The 16,888-nt window shown below is 55.4% G+C and overlaps 1 protein-coding gene across 1 annotated transcript; it reads right to left on the bottom strand.

Annotated features, from left to right (window-relative positions):
- Positions 1 to 16,307, bottom strand: NAT16 (N-acetyltransferase 16 (putative); the record flags this gene model as incomplete). Its single annotated transcript, XM_080830417.1, is given in 9 exon segments — positions 1 to 252; positions 254 to 306; positions 309 to 471; positions 846 to 1,034; positions 1,717 to 1,806; positions 1,808 to 1,860; positions 1,863 to 1,958; positions 1,961 to 2,121; positions 16,295 to 16,307. Coding segments are annotated over 8 exon segments (1,053 nt in total). The 5' UTR covers positions 2,118 to 2,121; positions 16,295 to 16,307.
- Positions 16,308 to 16,888: the final 581 nt, after the last annotated feature.

The raw sequence follows: 16,888 nt of genomic DNA, 5'->3' as shown, positions 1-16,888 counted from the left end.
CTAGATGGCGGCCTCCAGCAGGTGCTGCTCTGTAACACCCTCGAGCAGCTCGAGCCCCCGGCCGGCCTGGCAGAAGCCAGCCAGCTGTGACCATAACTGGGGCGCTAGGAAAAGCCGGCACATGACGATGAGGCCTGCGAGGCGCGGGGCCTGGCGCTGCAGGTGCCGCAAAAGCTGGCTCTGCACCTGCGCGTCCTCGCTGCCAAAGGCGCTGATGTTGAGGTAGCGCCACGTGCCGTCACCGCCATGCGATGACGCGTGCACAGCGTGAGCACGCGGGGCTGTCCACGCGCCACTCCAGGCCTTGGCCGCCAGCAGGCACTGGCTGCTTTCCTTCGGCCGGTGGGGCTGCCAGTCCTGGGCGACGGTCCCTCCTGGAAGCTCGTCGCGCTGTGCGGAGGGCGACAGCAGGAGGCGTGCCTCTGAATATGTGCCTGGATCCCCAAGGAGGGGCGAGGTCAGTGTGCGGCCCTGGGTCTCCGAGGGGAGGGGATGGGTGGGAAACAGATCAGTCGGTAGGATAAGGGAGGCGCGGGGAAAGGACAAAGGCCCAGATCAGGATCTTTGGGTCCCTGAAGGGAAGCAGGAGCACTAGAGGGGAGGCAGGGTCACGGAACTCCGGACGCCGGGGCTCGCCAGCCATCTGGAGTAAGGACTGAGGGTTTGACGGCTGGGAGTCGGGAGCTTTTTGACTGCCTAGTGGCAAAAGGGCCGGGGTCAGGTCTGCGAGTCCCGGGGCAGCGCTCACGGGCGCCCCCACTCGGCAGACCCAGCAGAGAAAGCAAGCCGGTGCCTGCGCGAGGCGGAAGGACGCCTGATTTTCTGAGCTCCCGGGTCCTTCTCACCTGCTCCGTGATTAGGCGGTATTTCTTCAGCTCACGGGGGCCCAGCTGGTTGTCCCGCGTGAGCTGTGGCACCCTGACCCCCAGGTGCTGTCGCGCTACGCCCTTGCCGCGCTCCCAGGGCGCCACGCGCAGCCCCTCCACCAGCACGGTCTCCCTGGCGTCGATCGAGGGCACCGACTCCAGAGCGATCTGCGGCCCGACGCCGTTAGGGGACCCTCCGCCCCACCCGAGTCTCTCGGCTCACGGGACTCGCCTCTTCCCACACGCTGAGCACTCCGTCGTCCCCACCCCGGGCGCCAGGCCAGGCCCGGGCCTGCCCGGGGAGATCTCCGCAGCCCTCGGGTCTCGAATTCCAGAGCCGGCCCTTCCATCCCGGTCTCATCCACCTCTAGAGAGGATCCGGCTCCGCTTACACCGGGTCCCTGGGCATCACCACACCCCTTTTCCTTGACCCCACCCCCAGGAGCTTGCCACGCCCCCTGTTCTTCTTAGCTCCGCCCCGACCCCCCTCTAGCAGCCCGGCGCGCTCGCAGTTTCCAGATGCTTTTTGAGCGAGAGTTCAGTCCATTCAGGGGTCCTGACCCCGCTCTTGGTCTCACCTCCAGTCTGCCTTCTTTTGCTGCTCTCTTCTTTTTATGCTCCTGCCCCCCAAAACTCCTCAAACGATTCTTCAAACACCGGAGCTCTCACTAGTCCCTCCCTCTGGTTCCGCCACTATTCCCAGTACTGCGCTCATTGCTGGGCCCCTGGATCCGCACGCCCTACTCTTTGGTTCCAGAGCGGACTGGCTCCTCAGGCCTCCTCTCCTTCCTAAGATCCCAGTCACCCAAACGTAGCTTCACCCCCCTTTCACCTGGGCCCCGGCTCTCACCACTCCTCCTTTACGCTTGGTCAGCACCACGGTGACGTCGGGATCCCGGAGCCGGCTGTGGTAGTGGCTGGGAACGTGGTAGTCGAGGCCTACTGGAGATGCCCCCCGAGATGGCCAGCACCTCCTCAAACTCCCGTTCTGTGCCACCACGAAGACCAAAGGCTTGGCCTTGGCGTCAGGCCCCAATCTGGACCTGGGGTTGGCCCCCAAGGGCTTGGCCTTGGCCTCAGGCCCTGACTCAGCTCCCGGGGTCTCGCTCTCAGCCTCAGGTGGTGATTCGGATCTGGACGGGGCAGCCTCCCCCTCCAGGCGTCTGAGTGTGGCTCGGCATCTGACTTGGCCTCGTTTTCAGGCTTAGGGACCTCTGAGCTGGCTGCACCACACCTGGCTTCCAGCTTCATTACCCTGCAGAAAAGACACAACCCAGTGTTGTGGTCAGAGCCCCCGTTTCCACATGTGGCCCCCTATACCTCCAGTCCCCACAGCCCTTTCCTACGCAAATACCCCTTCTCTTCTGCTCTCCACACAGACCCCGGGAATACAGGGCCTCTGGCTCTGGCCAGCTCCCAGAGCTCCCAAACCTACCAGGGGGTTCCTCAACAGTCACAAATCGGGAAACCCATGAGCTCCTCAGAGACTGTCCCGAGATCCCCTTCACATCCAGCTGCCCCTAAGGGGCTCAGACAAGGGGCAAAAGGCCCTTGAAGGGGTAAAAGATTGAAAAGGTCCCACCACTTCTCCAAGACCTCTGCAAGAACATGAGAAACCACCATCTCCACTCTCCCTACAAAAGGAGTCCCTGGGGAAAACAGAGGGTTCCATCCCCCCCTTTCCTACCACTGCCAGTCACAATCCCAGAGCAAGGGGGGGGGGTGGGTATAAACTCCAGATCTTCCCCTATTGCCAGTCCAGTACCCTCCACTCCCACCTCTGACACACATTCAAACATAAACCAGAGTGGACAGTTGGATAGGTCCATTAGAAAATTTCAAGTCATTCCTCCCAGGCTGATCAAAACGCCTTTCCCTTCCTCCTGCTGGAGTTTGTTCCCTCCTTCCCCGTAGGGAGACCTGGCTCCCCTCTAGGGCTAGATGATCATTTGGGAAAAGGCTCTGTTGGAGCTCCGGCAAACAGAATGTCCACAAAGATCACCTATGCCCCTCTTCCATTTACCTTCCCTCCAGAGAGTCTCTTCTGATTTTCTCTCTCCCTCTGTTCTTTCTAATTTCTTCCTATAATTCTTACCCTATCTCCTACTCAAGATTTTCTGTGTCCTTCCTATTCTCATTTTTGGGTCAGCTCCCCTGGATCTGTCACCGTTCGGCCTCTTCTGTTTTCCCTGCCAGAAACAGGGCCAAGAGAAAGCCCCCTCCCCAAGTCCTAATGGCTCTTCATTTCCAGACCTCTCCCCTCCAGACCAACCAAATCAACCAATTAAACCCCCCCTCTCTTTCAGCCAGTTATAACAGTCCCTTCCTACAACCGACCTCAAGCCTCATTAACCAACGTCCCAGGAGACACATCTACTAGCTACTTTGTGGGCGATGATACTGGTGTGTTTGTTTGCTTTTTTTAACAAGCACACCACCTAGGTTTGGGAGAGGGGACAAACAGTGGCACCAAGGAGTTTAGGGATGGTCTTAGCTCCCACACCATAAACAGCTTACATAACTACAGCACAGACGTAACTTGCTATACAGACGAAACTTCAAAACAAAAGCCCCATCTCCCTCTTTCTTTTCACCTTGACGCTGATGTCTAAGGCCCTCCTGGGTAGTAATCCTTACCTGGCTGAGGTAAGACAGCATCAGGTCAGTATCATCAGAGAGAGGGGAAGAAAAGACTCAGAGGATCTTATAGCCCCTGCTAGAGCCACCTGAGACCATCAAGTTCATCCCACTTCTTTAACAGCGAGGAAACGGACACCCAAAGGAGGCTCAGATCTGGCCTAAGGTGACTCGGCTTGGATAGAGCCAGGCATGAGGTCAAGTTTAAGTTTTCCTGGCTCCCCGGCCAGTGGGGGAGACCTCTTTTTGGTGTATTTGGGCCTCCAAACCCAGGCAGAAGAGCAAGGATAGGAATTACTGGGTCCTTCCTTGGCAGGAGTCAAAGGTCCCAAGAAATAAAAGCTCAGAACCAGAGATGGGGTCCTTGGGAGGAAACCCCAGTGCCCTCCCCCCACTGTCAGCACTTCTGTGCCAACAAGCCTGGGACCAGCTCAAGCATCAGATTCCTTGTGGCAGGCTCTGGCAATGATGGGTCTCAGAAATGAGCAAGTTAGCTTGTGGCTTCCGTCTCCATTTCCAGGCAACCTCACCAGTAGTTCACGGGTCCCTGAAAAATACGAGCTGGTAGTTCCATGCTGAGCTCGGCAATTTCCTACAGCTCCCAAAGGGGACAGAATGTGAGCAACTTGGAGACAGGGACCCATCCAACTGATTCAAGACATGAGGCTTTGGTTACCCTCCTTCGCTTTCAAGTTGGGGGAGACTCTTTCCAAAGAGGGTGTCTTCATCTTGGATAAGGTTGTTTGTAAGGAGGCCACAGGAAAGAAGGAAGAGCTTGCAAATTCATCTCTCTCATTTTCTTCCCAGGCACTCCTCTATACCTATTCCTTTCTCGGGGGACGGGACAAAAATGTTCCAAGTTCCTTAAACCCTGGGGGAGGTGGGTGCTGGGAACAAAGCAGGCCAGAGGCTCCAGGCCAAGCCAAAGCTGCTGGCTGGCCCCACAACCCAGGCCCCACACTCTGATCCCTTTCCATCCCTCAGGACAGTGCCCTCCAACCTGGCTCCTTGAACTGTCATTCCCATAATGTATGAAGGCAGAGGGAGCCCTGTGCCCCCAGGGCACTGTGGGAGATGTAGTTCAGGCATCTCCTGGACTGAGCTCCAGGAAGAGGGGCAGCGTTTCCCTTGCCCTCCATATCCCCGCATCCTTGGATCCATTCTTTCAATCTTATAAATATGAACGCTCACTCTGGGAGGGGATGATTTAAGTCCTCGCTGGGCATGCCGGGAGGCCCCCACCCCACCTCCACCGCACCCCACACACCTGAAATATTGATGCCCTTGAGGTCGACAGCTTCTCGGAGCTGGAAGAGGGAGTAGAGGGAGCAGACAGCGGAGAGGCGGAGACAAAGAGACGGCAGCAACACAAAGCACCCAAAGAAGAGAGCAAAAAGGACAGGAAGGGAGGCAGGAAGGAGACAAAGGCGGACAGGGAGGTGCGGGGCAGGAGAGGATGGGAGAGGGGAGTGGGAGGAGGCACGGGTACCAGACACAGACATGACACCTCGTGACTCTGGGCCCAGCAGATGCCAAAAAAAAAAAAAAAAAAAGTCCTAGCAATGCACCCCCTCCCCAGGGAGACCATAAATAGAAAGCAGCGACACACCCCCTTCTCCCCACGGTGCGCGATGGGGGAAGGGGTCAAGGGGAGGAGAGAGCCAGAAAAAGAGTCAGGAAGAGAATAGAGACCTCGGGAACAGAGGCAGGGGAGACAAGATGAAATGGGGCACAGGCAGGGGATGAGGAAGATAGACCAATGAGCCATGGGGGGTGCCCCAGAGCCACAGCCATGGATTAGGGGGCTGTCCTGGAGGGGTTTCCCCAGTCTTTCCTCTGCCCCTTCCCAGCAAGCGGGACAGAGCTTCCGAAGGAAGCTGTCTACTTGGCAGGGGTCCCCGTGGGCGCCAGGCTCAGGGGACAGGTGGGAGCGCAATGACGACGGGATGGGGGAGGGATGACGGACGGGAAAGTGCCTCTGAACATCTAGGCAAAGTCCGGGTCCCAGTTATCTAGGTCACCGGACCGGGAGGGGTAGGACTGTAGGGGGCACAGCGGCTGTCTTCCCCTGGGGGGGGGGGCGGCGGTGGCCTTCTGCTGCTCCCGTTCCGCGGAGGAGGAGCACGCCAGCCCCCAGCCCCCAGGCCCGCGGCCCCCTACCTCGCCGGAGCCGGAGCCCGGGCCGGGACACCGAGACACGGAGCGGGGCCGGCCACGCGGACAGCAAACGGTGTCGGGAGTGGGGTCCCTTCGGAGCCCCGAGGGTCGAGTTCGGGCGACGCGGGGGGACCGGAGCAGTCCCAACTCGGAGTTGGAGCGCGGATGTGGGGTCTGCGCCGCGGCTCAGTGCCGCACGCGGGCGGGAGGTTCGGGGTTCGGGTGCTGCGGGCGCCTCCCGCCGCGACGCTCTGCGGGGCCCGCGCGGCGGCTCGGAGGGGCGGAGACCCTGGCGACGCGGAGGAAACCCGGCCCGGATCTGGAGTGGACTCAGGGCGGCCTGGGGGCGGGTGGGCGGAGAGCAGGTGCCGGGGAAGGGTGGGGGCGCGTGCGGGCCCGGGGGCCGGCGCAGCTGGGTGGCCTCAAGTCCGGCCGATGCCACTTCGCCCCTCGTCCTGGCTGGGCAGCGGGACTAAGGGTGGGAGGTGCCTTGGGTTTTGGCGGAGGGGTTGACTCCTGGCTTAGTTATCACCCACACCCCCAGCACCTCTACACTCTGCCCCGGGGCCTCCCCCCCTCACCCCCGCCACCGCTTTCGCAGTCCTCCCTCCTCCACGGGACACCCCCTCAAACTAATCCCAGTGCCGGGTAAGTCAGAGCCACTGGAGAGGGCACGCAGAGCCCCGAGGACCAGGTCGGAGAAACTGATGGAGGAAATTGGAAACCCTTGCAGATGGGGGTGCGAGGAGACACCGGGAGACAGATGTCTCTCCCTCGCCCTCCCTCCAGCGTCTGCCCAGCTCTCCTGCTCCCTCTTCCCACCAAAGCTGATTTCCCACCGATCTCTTCCCACTTTCTAAAATACTTTCCAAGGTGATAACTCCGTTAACCTGTTACAGTGATCCAATAGGCTGTGCTAATGTGATCAGGTGGGGGTTCGTGTCCTCTTCCGGGGCTCTCAGACACATGGCCACGCGGAGGGTTAAACAGGCGAGAGTCATCCTTGGAATCCTAGGCCCAGGTAGGCCAATAAGTAACTGACAAGTCACTTAACCTTCTCCTCTTTTTTTTCTTTTTTAAGTTTTTATTTCTGTAATCCCCACACCCAACGTGGGACTCGAACTCACGACCCCGAGATCAAGAGTTGCACGCTCCACCGACTGAGCCCACCGGGTGCCCCTCTTCCTTTCTTTTTTCTTAATATGACTTCTCCCCATTTCTGATTTTTAAAAAAACTGCTAACAGCCTGCCCATCTCCCAAAGCCGCGGGTAAGGTGGAACGTGCTCCACGGTGGGACAGCTCCTCAAAAAGTTGGAGGAAAAAGCCACCGGCGGCAGGAGGGAGACGCAACCGGGCTCTAATCCCTCCCTTTTCGCCAGAAGCCCCGCCTTCTGCCACCAGAGGCTCTGGGATTGGCTCAACGTTCACCACGTCCAGTTCCCTCAGCCAATGAGAAGAGAAAGTTTCCCGAAGTTGCTAACGCTTCACGTCTGAGCGGCGCAGAGGGAAGAAGTCGCCGCTCATTGGTCTAATCAAAAGCCACGTGGTTCCCAAATCACCACGCGCAGACTGCTTCTGTCCCGACTCCCCTGAGAGTTTAGGGGGGCGGTGGTGATGAGAGGTTGGAAGATGACGAATCCCCTGGCTGCCCCTCCCAGCAAGAGAGAACAAGAGGCTTTCGGCATCCGTAAGTGCGTTGAGGATGCGGGGGGGAGGGGCGGGGAATGAGGGTGCATCACCTTGTGCCCCTGGGCTTTAAAATCCGCCAAGGTTAAGACCCGTGGGGATGGAAGCGTGATGTGCTTTGTGGCAGAGGCGTGAGAGTCCTGGCTTCACAGGTCTGGGTACCAGGCCACCCCGCCTGCCCCCCCCACTTCACCCCCGCACCCCCTCCTGGTGGTGAGCCGCAGAACCACCCAGAATGTTTGCACAGCACTTCGGTTTGATTCTCATAACACTGTAGGATGGGTGAGGCTTGTTTAGTCACTTCACAAAGGAAGAAAGTGGATTCTGAGAAGTCCCGCCATGTGGGCTAGATCCCGTAGCTGGCAAGGGACACTGTGAAGGCCTCTGGCTGCAAACGGAGACCCCCCCACCGCCCACTGACCCCTCAGAAGGCAGAGGTACTTGGTGAAAATGCTTTTGCAAACGGCAAAGCACGAAGCAGATGTCAGGGCAGTTAATGCTGGAGGTTTCCCTTAGCTGCTCTGAATTTTGAAAATGCTGTCTGGGACCTGGGGACCCATACTGGCTTTGACCCTCATGCCGGGCTTGTTTCTTTATTTGGAAGAGCGTATTGTGTGTCTTCTTTCTGGACCCGTGTGTCTTACTGTCAGCAGGGCAGTATTTTTCTCCTTCCTTTCATTCATATGGGCCTCCCCTATCCCCATCATCGTGTCTCACCCCTCCCCTTCAGCATACCACCTTGGGTCTTCATCTCCCGCCTGAACACCTCCGCACCCTGGGATTCTGATGACCAGGACTTCCTCCCCCAGATTTTTGGTTTTGGGGTGTTCTCCTCTCTGACCCCTCTTCTCCCTCCGACTCTCCAGCTTTTGAGACCAAGGCTGAGACCCCTGGCCTCTCCCTGATCCAGTGACCCTCTACCTGGGCAAGTCCCCATTCTATGAGTCAAGTCCATCGGCACTTGGCTGATCGCAGAGAAATATAAAAGATGCTTTACTGAGCATCTTACGGGCACCGCATGTGCTTTTTGTCGACTAGGCAAAGGACCAACTGATCTGCAGATAAGGCAGGAGGCCAGAGGCCAAAGGGTTAAGTAATTGCCTCAGAGTCACAAAGCCAGTGAACGCCCAAAAGTCTTACTCAGAATTATGGCACTGGAACCTTCCAGATCACCTCAGAAGACAAGGTATCACAGATCCCACATACTGGTGACTCACGGTTTCTTCATCGGTAAAGAGGGCATAACTCTCACCTTCCAGTAAGGATTGAATAAAATAATGTAAGAAAAGTGCTTGGCAGAGCATAGAGGTTCGATTAAAAGTAGGTATTACGACCTAGCCGACTAGAACAACAATTCTCCCCTGTGGTACATTGCAGCTTGTACACTGAAATGCAGACGGAACCAGAGGCCTGCATTATTCATTCTTCCTTTGGGACTGTCAGACTCTAGGAACTTCATGAATCAGAGGATAGAAAGCTGGGAAGCCCCTGAGCTTGACAGTGAACTCTTTTAGAACAGGGTTGATGTTACAGCTTTTTTTTTTTTTTTAAGATTTTATTTATTTATTGCAGGGGTGGGGGAGAGAATGAGCGGGGCAGAGGGAGAGGGAGAAGCAGACTCCCTGTCAAGCAGGGAGCCCGACGTAGGGCTCGATCCCAGGACCCTGAGGTCATGACTCAAGCAGAAGGCAGATGCGTAACTGACTGAACCGCCCAGGCCCCCTGATGTTAAAGCTATCTTTATACCCGTGGTGCTTTGTTCAGCTCTCGGCACATAGTAAATGCTTAATAAGTATATTATGAAAGAAGGAATGACTTCAACCTAGTTCTAGAGTGGGGGAAGTTGAGACCACTTTTGATCATTTTTATCAAAAGTCTTTCACTGGGTAGAGGTAAAACCAGACTCCTGGTATCCTAACCCCAAGCCAATGCACAACCCAGCCTCACACTGCATTTCTTTCTTTATTTTTTTTTAAGATTTTATTTATTTATTTGAAAGAGAGATCGAGATCACAAGTAGGCAGAGAGGCAGGCAGAGGGGGAGGGAGAAGCAGGCTCCCTGCTGAGCAAGGAGCCTGATGCGGGGCTCGATCCCAGAACTCCGGGATCATGACCTGAGCCGAAGGCAGAGGCTTAACCCACTGAGCCACCCAGGTGCCCCTCACACTGCATTTCTAAAGGCTCAGGATAATGGCTTGTGCCTAGAAGTCCTTGAAATTCCACATCTTCTCTCCTCACCCATCACCAGGTCTCTCTCTCCAGGTCCACATGAACCAACATTGGCTGTAATGTCTGTCATTTATTCACAAACATTAACGTCATCTTCGATGGGTCTGATTGACTCCATTTCTGTTCTCAAAGAGCTCAATCGTTAGCTAGCCGTCAGCAAAAACCCATCAGTTTTATTCTGGAGACTATCTAACACACGCAGAAAATAGAACAGTATAACGAAGCCTCACTGGCCTACCGTCGGCTTCAACAATTATCAGCTCATAACTGCTATCATTGAACACTGCAAGCACCCCGATATTTTGAAACAAATTTCAGACATCATATCGTTTCTGGTTTCAGTAGATCTTTATCACAGGGAGAGATGGAATTGTGTCTCTCTCCTATATTGAAGCTCTACCTTCCAGTGTGACTGTATTTGGAGACAACGGCCTTTACACAGGGAACGAAGGCTAAGTGAGATCCTAAGAGTGGGGCCCGACTCCAACAAAAGGATTATAAGAGGCAGAGACACCGGAGCTCCCTCTCTCCCCTTACATTTGCAGAAAAAAGGCCTTGTGAGGAGGCAGAAAGAAAGTGACTGTCTACAGGCCAGGAAGAGAGCTTTCACCAGAAACTGAATCTGTCAGAACCTTGATCATGGACTTGTAGCCTCCAGACCCGTAAGAAATAAATGTGGGGGGCGCCTGGGCGGCTTAGTCGGTTAAGTGACCGACTCTTGATTTCAGCTGAGGTCATGAGTCATTTAGATACTTTAAAGTTTTCTTTTCATTTGTTGGTCTTCAAAATAACAAATTTTTAATTTAAAAAAATTTTTATGGTTTTTATTTATTTAGTATTCGATGGAGAGAAACCATGAGAGCGGGAACACAAACAGGGGGAGTGGGAGAGGGAGAAGCAGGCTCCCTGCTGAGCAGAGATCCAGATGAGGGACTCGATGCCACGGTGCCAGGACCTTGGGATCATGACCTTAGCCGAAGGCAGACGCTTAACAGACTGAGCCACCCAGGCGCCCCTAAAAAATAACAAGCTGGGGGCGCCTGGGTGACTCAGTGGGTTGAGCCTCTGCCCTCAGCTCAGGTCATGATCTCAGGGTCCTGGGATCGAGTCCCGCATCGGGCTCTTTGCTCAGCTGGGAGCCTGCTTCCCCGTCTCTCTCTTCGCCTGCCTCTCTGCCTACTTGTGATCTCTCTCTGTCAAATAAATAAATAAAATCTAAAAAAAAAAAAAAAAAAAATCCGTCTCCAGGAGTGCCTGGCTGGATGGGTCAGTAGAGCATGAAACTCTTGATCTCCTGATTGTGAAACCAAGCCCCACACTGAGCCTAGAGATTACTTAAAAATAAAATCTTAAAAAAAAAAAAATCCCCTCCAGTAGATAAAGGACGACAAGGTCCCGCCAGGAGGAGGAGGCAGCCTGAGCAAAGCCCAGAGCAACAGCCTCCTTCAAAAGAACTGGCAGGTCTGGGTTGTACCGGTCTTGTAGGCAGGGGCTGGCTCGTTGGGGGTGGGGTGGGGAGGGGGTTTAAGCAGGAGTGACACCTTTGCCTTGTGAGAAGAGACCGCCCTCTGGTGGCCACATGGGGGAATGACGGGGAAGAAAAAAGCCAGAGGAGGCATCAAGTTGAGCTTGTTTCCTCGGTTCATATGTTTAGAAGTTAGACTCTTCCAGATCAGGACGAGAAATCACAATGTTGGGGCTTATCATTCAGCTACACAGGAGGAGGAATGGCACGGGGAAGCTCATTAATGGTTTTGTCCTGTGGGCCACAGGCCTCTTGAAAATACAGTAGGCCCTTCAGGGTGGTCTAGTGATCCGTGTTCTTCTCTCTGTGCACCTGTCGCGCACACTACCCCAAGAAAAGATCCCGTGGGGAATGCTCGCCACCACCCAACATAATTTGCACAAAAGACCATCTCTGGGTGGGTGCGGCCCCCAGGCATAAGCAGAGAAGACTTTTGTGCGAATTTTTAAAGGACACCTATTGGGGCGCCTGGGTGGCTCAGTGGGTTAAGCCTCTGCCTTCAGCTCAGGTCATGATCCCAGGGTCCTGGGATCCAGCCCTGCATCAGGCTCTTTGCTCAGCAGGGAGCCTGCTTCCTCCCGCCCCATCCCACCTGCCTCTATGCCTACTTGTGATCTCCCTCTCTCTCTGTCAAATAAATAAATAAAATCTTTTAAAAAATTTTAAAAAAAGGGCACCTGTTGAGGGCTGAATGCGCACCGCCCCCTCCACCTCGAAAAGATATATTGACGTCCTTACCCTGAGTGCCTGCAAAAGAGACCTTATTTGAAGATGGGTTCTTTGCAGACGTAATCAAATTAAGATAAGGTCATACGGAATAAGGGTGGGCCCTAATTAAATCTAGAAGTGGGCTTCTAGAAGGAGAGGGAGATTTGGACACAACACAGAGGGAGAAGACCATGTGACACCAGAGGCAGAGACTGACGTAGGTCCCGGCCCGAGGATTGATGGTACCGCGTGCGGAGCTGAAAGGGGGGGGGGGTTTCTCCTCCACGGCTTTCTGAGGGAGAAGACCCTGAGGACACTTGGTTCTGGTCTCCGGAATTGTGAGACAATCCATTTTGCTGTTTTAAATCACCAAGTGTGGGGCCCCTTGTTAGGGAAACTAATGGAGCTCCCTCCCTTTCCACGATGGGTGCAACTCCCCCCCAACTTCTGGCTCTGTGAAGGGAACCCCCATGCACTCCCGCCCCCAGCTGGGGTTCCTGGGCACAATCTACAAACGATGCAGCTGGTTCCCTCTGCACAGGTCTCTTGGACATGCTTCATTCGCTCGTGCCTGCTGCGTGGCCATCACCAGAACACAGTCAAAATGCAAAAACGTCCAAGACGCACTTCCTGCCCTTAGCAGCCGCATTTAATAATACGAGATAAAAGATCATAGATGAGCCATGTGTTTGGGTAACAGAAGACCAGTCCGCCTAATGTGATGGTCTACATGATGGGATCCTATGGTGTGAGGCTTGGGATGTGGCTGTGGCTAGGAACAGACTTCCCATAAAGAGATGGGCGAGGTAAGAGTGCCAGTAACTAAGGTCTGCTGAGCGCTCTGCCGGGTCCCGTTTCTGTGCATACCTCATTTTGAGCTCATCAGGAACCCTGTGGTATAGACGGGAGGCTTGGAGGTGGTGCGTGAAACTGCCAAGGCCCGCTCCTAGTGAGGGTTGAGCCCTGGGAGCTGAACTGGGGCTTGTTGGTAGGGGTTACACCTGTTCCCCGCTCAGGAAGGAGAGCCGAGTCAAGGACAGGCTGGGAAGACGGGCTGGGCTGTTTGGAGGTTTCCTCGAATGTGGTGCTGAGGATTTCACACCTTCTAACAACAAGGACCCCGTGACAGTGAGGATCCAGTAGGGAAACTTACACGCAGAAAGCAGTGTGTTACAAAGAGCATCTGGACAGCGGGAGAGGGGGTTGGATGGGCGAGAAGAGGCAGGACATCTCTGATCGCAGAGGAGCAGTCCCAGAGGCTGTCCACGGAGGGACGGGGGTGGGGAGCAAGAGGAGAAGCTGAAAACCGTTTAGCAGGAAAACTGAAGAGGCCAGGGGTCTTGAGTGGGGTTCTGGAATGTGTGGGGAGAAAGAAGGAGGTGAGGACCATTCTGGCACGTCCAGCATCAGCCCCAGTAACCCTGGGGATGGCAGGCGGCTCAGGACCTAGGGCTCCCTGGGTACGCAGATGCCACGTTCTGCCCCTACAGAGCTTGCCCTTTCCACAAGCGGCGGGGGGAGGACCCATAGTGGCTGGAGCTCAGGAGGGAGGACCAGCAGTCGGGCTGGAGGAAAGCTCATCTATGGGAGGTGATTGCCGGATCCCCAAAGCATACTGGGGTTGGCCTTGGTGACAGGGGAATGGAGACAGAACTAGCCGTGGGGCTCGGGTCAGACCCTAGCAAGATTCTCCCTGTCTGGGTCTGGAGCTTCCAAACCAGCCGTGGTCATGCCCGGACCTCCCCCGGCCTACTGGGTGGACTCCGCTACTCGTGAAGGCTTCTCCCCGCCTCGGCCCTCATCAGCGCCACCTCCCCCTTCTTTCTCCGCAAAGGCTTCCAGATGTTCCCTCCCGGCTCCACTGTGGCTGAGGAGGCACCCACCCGAACGAGAGAAAGCCAAGGGTGGAGAAAGAAGGCTGGGTCGCCGGTGGGCAGAGAGTTTGCCTCAACCTCAGCACAGAGACATGCGTGCGGCTGTCCCGTGAGCTTGGGCGGCATCTCACCCCCGTCGCAGAGAAACCCTGTGTATGTTCGGTTGATGGGACTCTGAGCCGTGCCCTTGTGATTTGTGCGCTCGTCTGTGTCGTATTTCAGTAAGGAGTTTTAGAACCTCACAACTCGGAAGTAGGTAGTCCCGTGTTACCAGGGGAAACTGAGGCTTAAGTACTTTGACCAAGGTCACGACCAGTGGCTGGCAGAGCTGGACCCCACGCCAAGCATGTAGCTCTTATCCCTCAGCAGACTTGTCCTTGGCGCTCTCCTGTGGTTCGGAGATGGCCCTTGGACCACGTTGGGTCATCCGATTCGGCTTCTGGCTCAGGCGTCCCCTTGAACTACCTGCCTTCCAACCCTGTGCTATTTGTTTCCAGTCAGTGGCCGCTGTCACCCTGCCAGCAGTGTGGCATCTTTCTCTGTGAGGACCCAGGACGTGCAGGCCAGAACAGGAAGGGACAGGCCTTGTGCTCTGAAGCTCGAGCACAATCTCTCTAGAATCTGGATTCCTGTCCGGGCCTCCGGCTTTGATCATGGTCTGGGCCTGACCGGCCTCAGCTGAACTCAGCCCATTGGCCAAGTTGGCAGTTGCGCTAGGGAGATTTAGCTCAGGTTAGAACCCGTATGACAGCAGCCTCTGGGAAGCAGGGGACTGACGTTGCACAAGGCCCTTTGATTGTCTCAGCTGGAGTCTCGGTCCAGCCGGGGACACTTGTCATTGTCCAGGGGTGTCATTTTCTTTTCTCTCCTTTTTTTTCCTCGAAAATTTTTATTTGTTTCTTTGACAGAGAGAGACAGAGCGAGAGAGGGAACACAAGCAGGGGCGTGGGAGAGGGAGAAGCAGGCTTCCTGCTGAGCAGGGAGCCCGATGCGGGGCTCGATCCCAGGACCCTGAGATCATGACCTGAGCCGAAGGCAGAGGCCCAACCCACTGAGCCACCCAGGCGGCGGCGCCCCTGCCCTGCACAGTCTTGCCACAGCTCTCGGCACTGAGGACACATTCTGTTTGCTGTACCCCATCCCCAACACGCACCCATGGGTGTGGGTGCCAAGGCTCTCTCCCAGAGACGGAAGTCTGATCTTGACCTCCCTGTACCTTTCTGGTTTGTGTTGTGGCCTCTCTTCCCCACCCAGATGTTTCCACATGAAGGATAATGTTCCCTCTCAATTGTGCCTCTCTCCACCAGGATTAGACATGACCACTTTCCTGAGAAACTTGCCCAGTTAGGTTTATGAGGACCGGGAAGACTTTGCTCTTCCTGACCACATGTCTGCCTCTAGGGCCAACCCAGTCCTAACTGCTTGCTGGCTTCTCCTGTTTCTCTCCAGCCTCAGGCTAATCCCTCCCATCCCCTGACTTACTGGTCTTGGATTTCAGATAGGAGTAATGAGTGATGGGGAGTGAAGTCCCTTCCTTCCTCTCCCCCAGCTCCCAAAAGTCCCATTCCTCACCTGTCAGCCAGCCCAACCTTCCCTCCCCAGAGACAGGCATCTACCACTCACAGAGGAGAAGGACAGAGGACTTCTTGGAGGAAGGCACCCAGCGATTTAATCCCCATACCCCCCCGCTGTTGGTGACTGGCTCTCACTAGAAGGTGGTGCCTTTGTCCCTCAGGGGAAGAATCCAGAGAAAAACACGTGATGCTATCCTTAAACCACATGCAACAAGCAAGACCACATTTTCCAAGCCAGTGATTGAGAAGTGACCCTTGAGTCCCGAACCCATGACAAGGATCAGAATTTGGACACCAAGGAGAGAGGGGTGAGGGAAGGACTTCAGAGCCCTGTAAGCCCTACCCCCCGGAGGGCCAGGCTTCCCTCCACGAGATCAGTGACAAAGGTTGCAAAACTCAAAGAGTTCTGCCTACCCCAGCGTTTGTGGAGTGTGTCCACCAGAGGAGTCCAACGGCCAGAGGGTAGCTGACCGGATGTTCCCATCCAGGAAGGACAGGTGGCTGCATTGAGCCTGTATTCTGGTGGTATCCAGGCTAAGCGTGTTCCAGGCTCGAACTGTTTAGTTTCCATCCCTCTCTCTACCCCTCAGCCTAGAAATCCTGTGTCAAGTGCATGAGCAGAAAACCAAGGACAGACGAAGAGGCAGAGAAAGCTAAGAGGGAATATTCCGGAAAATCCAGGAGAGCCCTCCTGAGGAAAAGGAATCAACTTGGAGGATCTGGAGGCCCAGAGAACACGAAGCTATCTTAGGACAGTGTCGTCAAGAATGTCTGGGATCCTCCTTTCACTTCTCTGCCCCAACCCTCCATCCCAAGGGGTTCACTCATAGTGTCTAGCAAGGGAGGGGGAGAGGAGGGAGGAAAAAGGGCAACCCCACCCCATTTTCCACCTTCCCCAGCTGCCCCTACTGGTCAGGCAGCCTGCTTGCTGCCCTTGCTGGACATGGAGGATTCCCACCCTCGGACGGAGATCCAAGGGTAGATTACTTCTCAAGCTACAGGTCTATGTACCAGTTTCAGGTGAATGAAGAACTTACCCCCCTGAGAATGACCCAGATAAGCCACAGGACCGCTCCGATTTTCCTCCAGGAACAAGAAAAAAATTCTTCCACTGAATGTATTTTATAGGACAGTGGGAGACTAGTGTAGGTGCATTCCGATTACATTCCAGCAAGTTCTTCTGAAGTCCGGGATACAGACGCAAAGCCAGGCAGCAAACGGGACTGATATAGTCAGGGAACACTGTGACCACAGGAGGACCCTTAGACGGTGCGGTCTTACCCTCTCCTGGGACTGACGACGTGTCTGTGATGAGGGTGATGGTAGTTTGCCAATCTCCGTTCTGAGCCCTTATATTTTAATTCTTCGATCATCACAAGAGTCCTGCTTTCTGAGCAGATGGGCTCAGGTTGACGTGACGCTGGGCAAGGAGCTGACGTGACCTGTCGAACAGGTCCCTGTTTCATTCATTGCCCGGCCACAGGGAAACATAAAGGACGGAGAGGGGGCCAGTACAGACCGACACCCTCATTTCTCCCATCAGAGATCATTGCATTCCCCATACGGCCAGGAACCCTTAACGAAACTCAGCTTTCGCTCGGGCTGGCTGTTGCACCATCCGTCCCGTCTTC

Source organism: Martes martes (assembly GCF_963455335.1).
Source record: "Martes martes genome assembly, chromosome: 18".
Classification (NCBI taxonomy): domain Eukaryota; kingdom Metazoa; phylum Chordata; class Mammalia; order Carnivora; family Mustelidae; genus Martes; species Martes martes.
The sequence above is the reverse complement of the archived record's forward strand: the minus strand, read 5'-3'. Positions and strand labels throughout refer to the sequence as shown.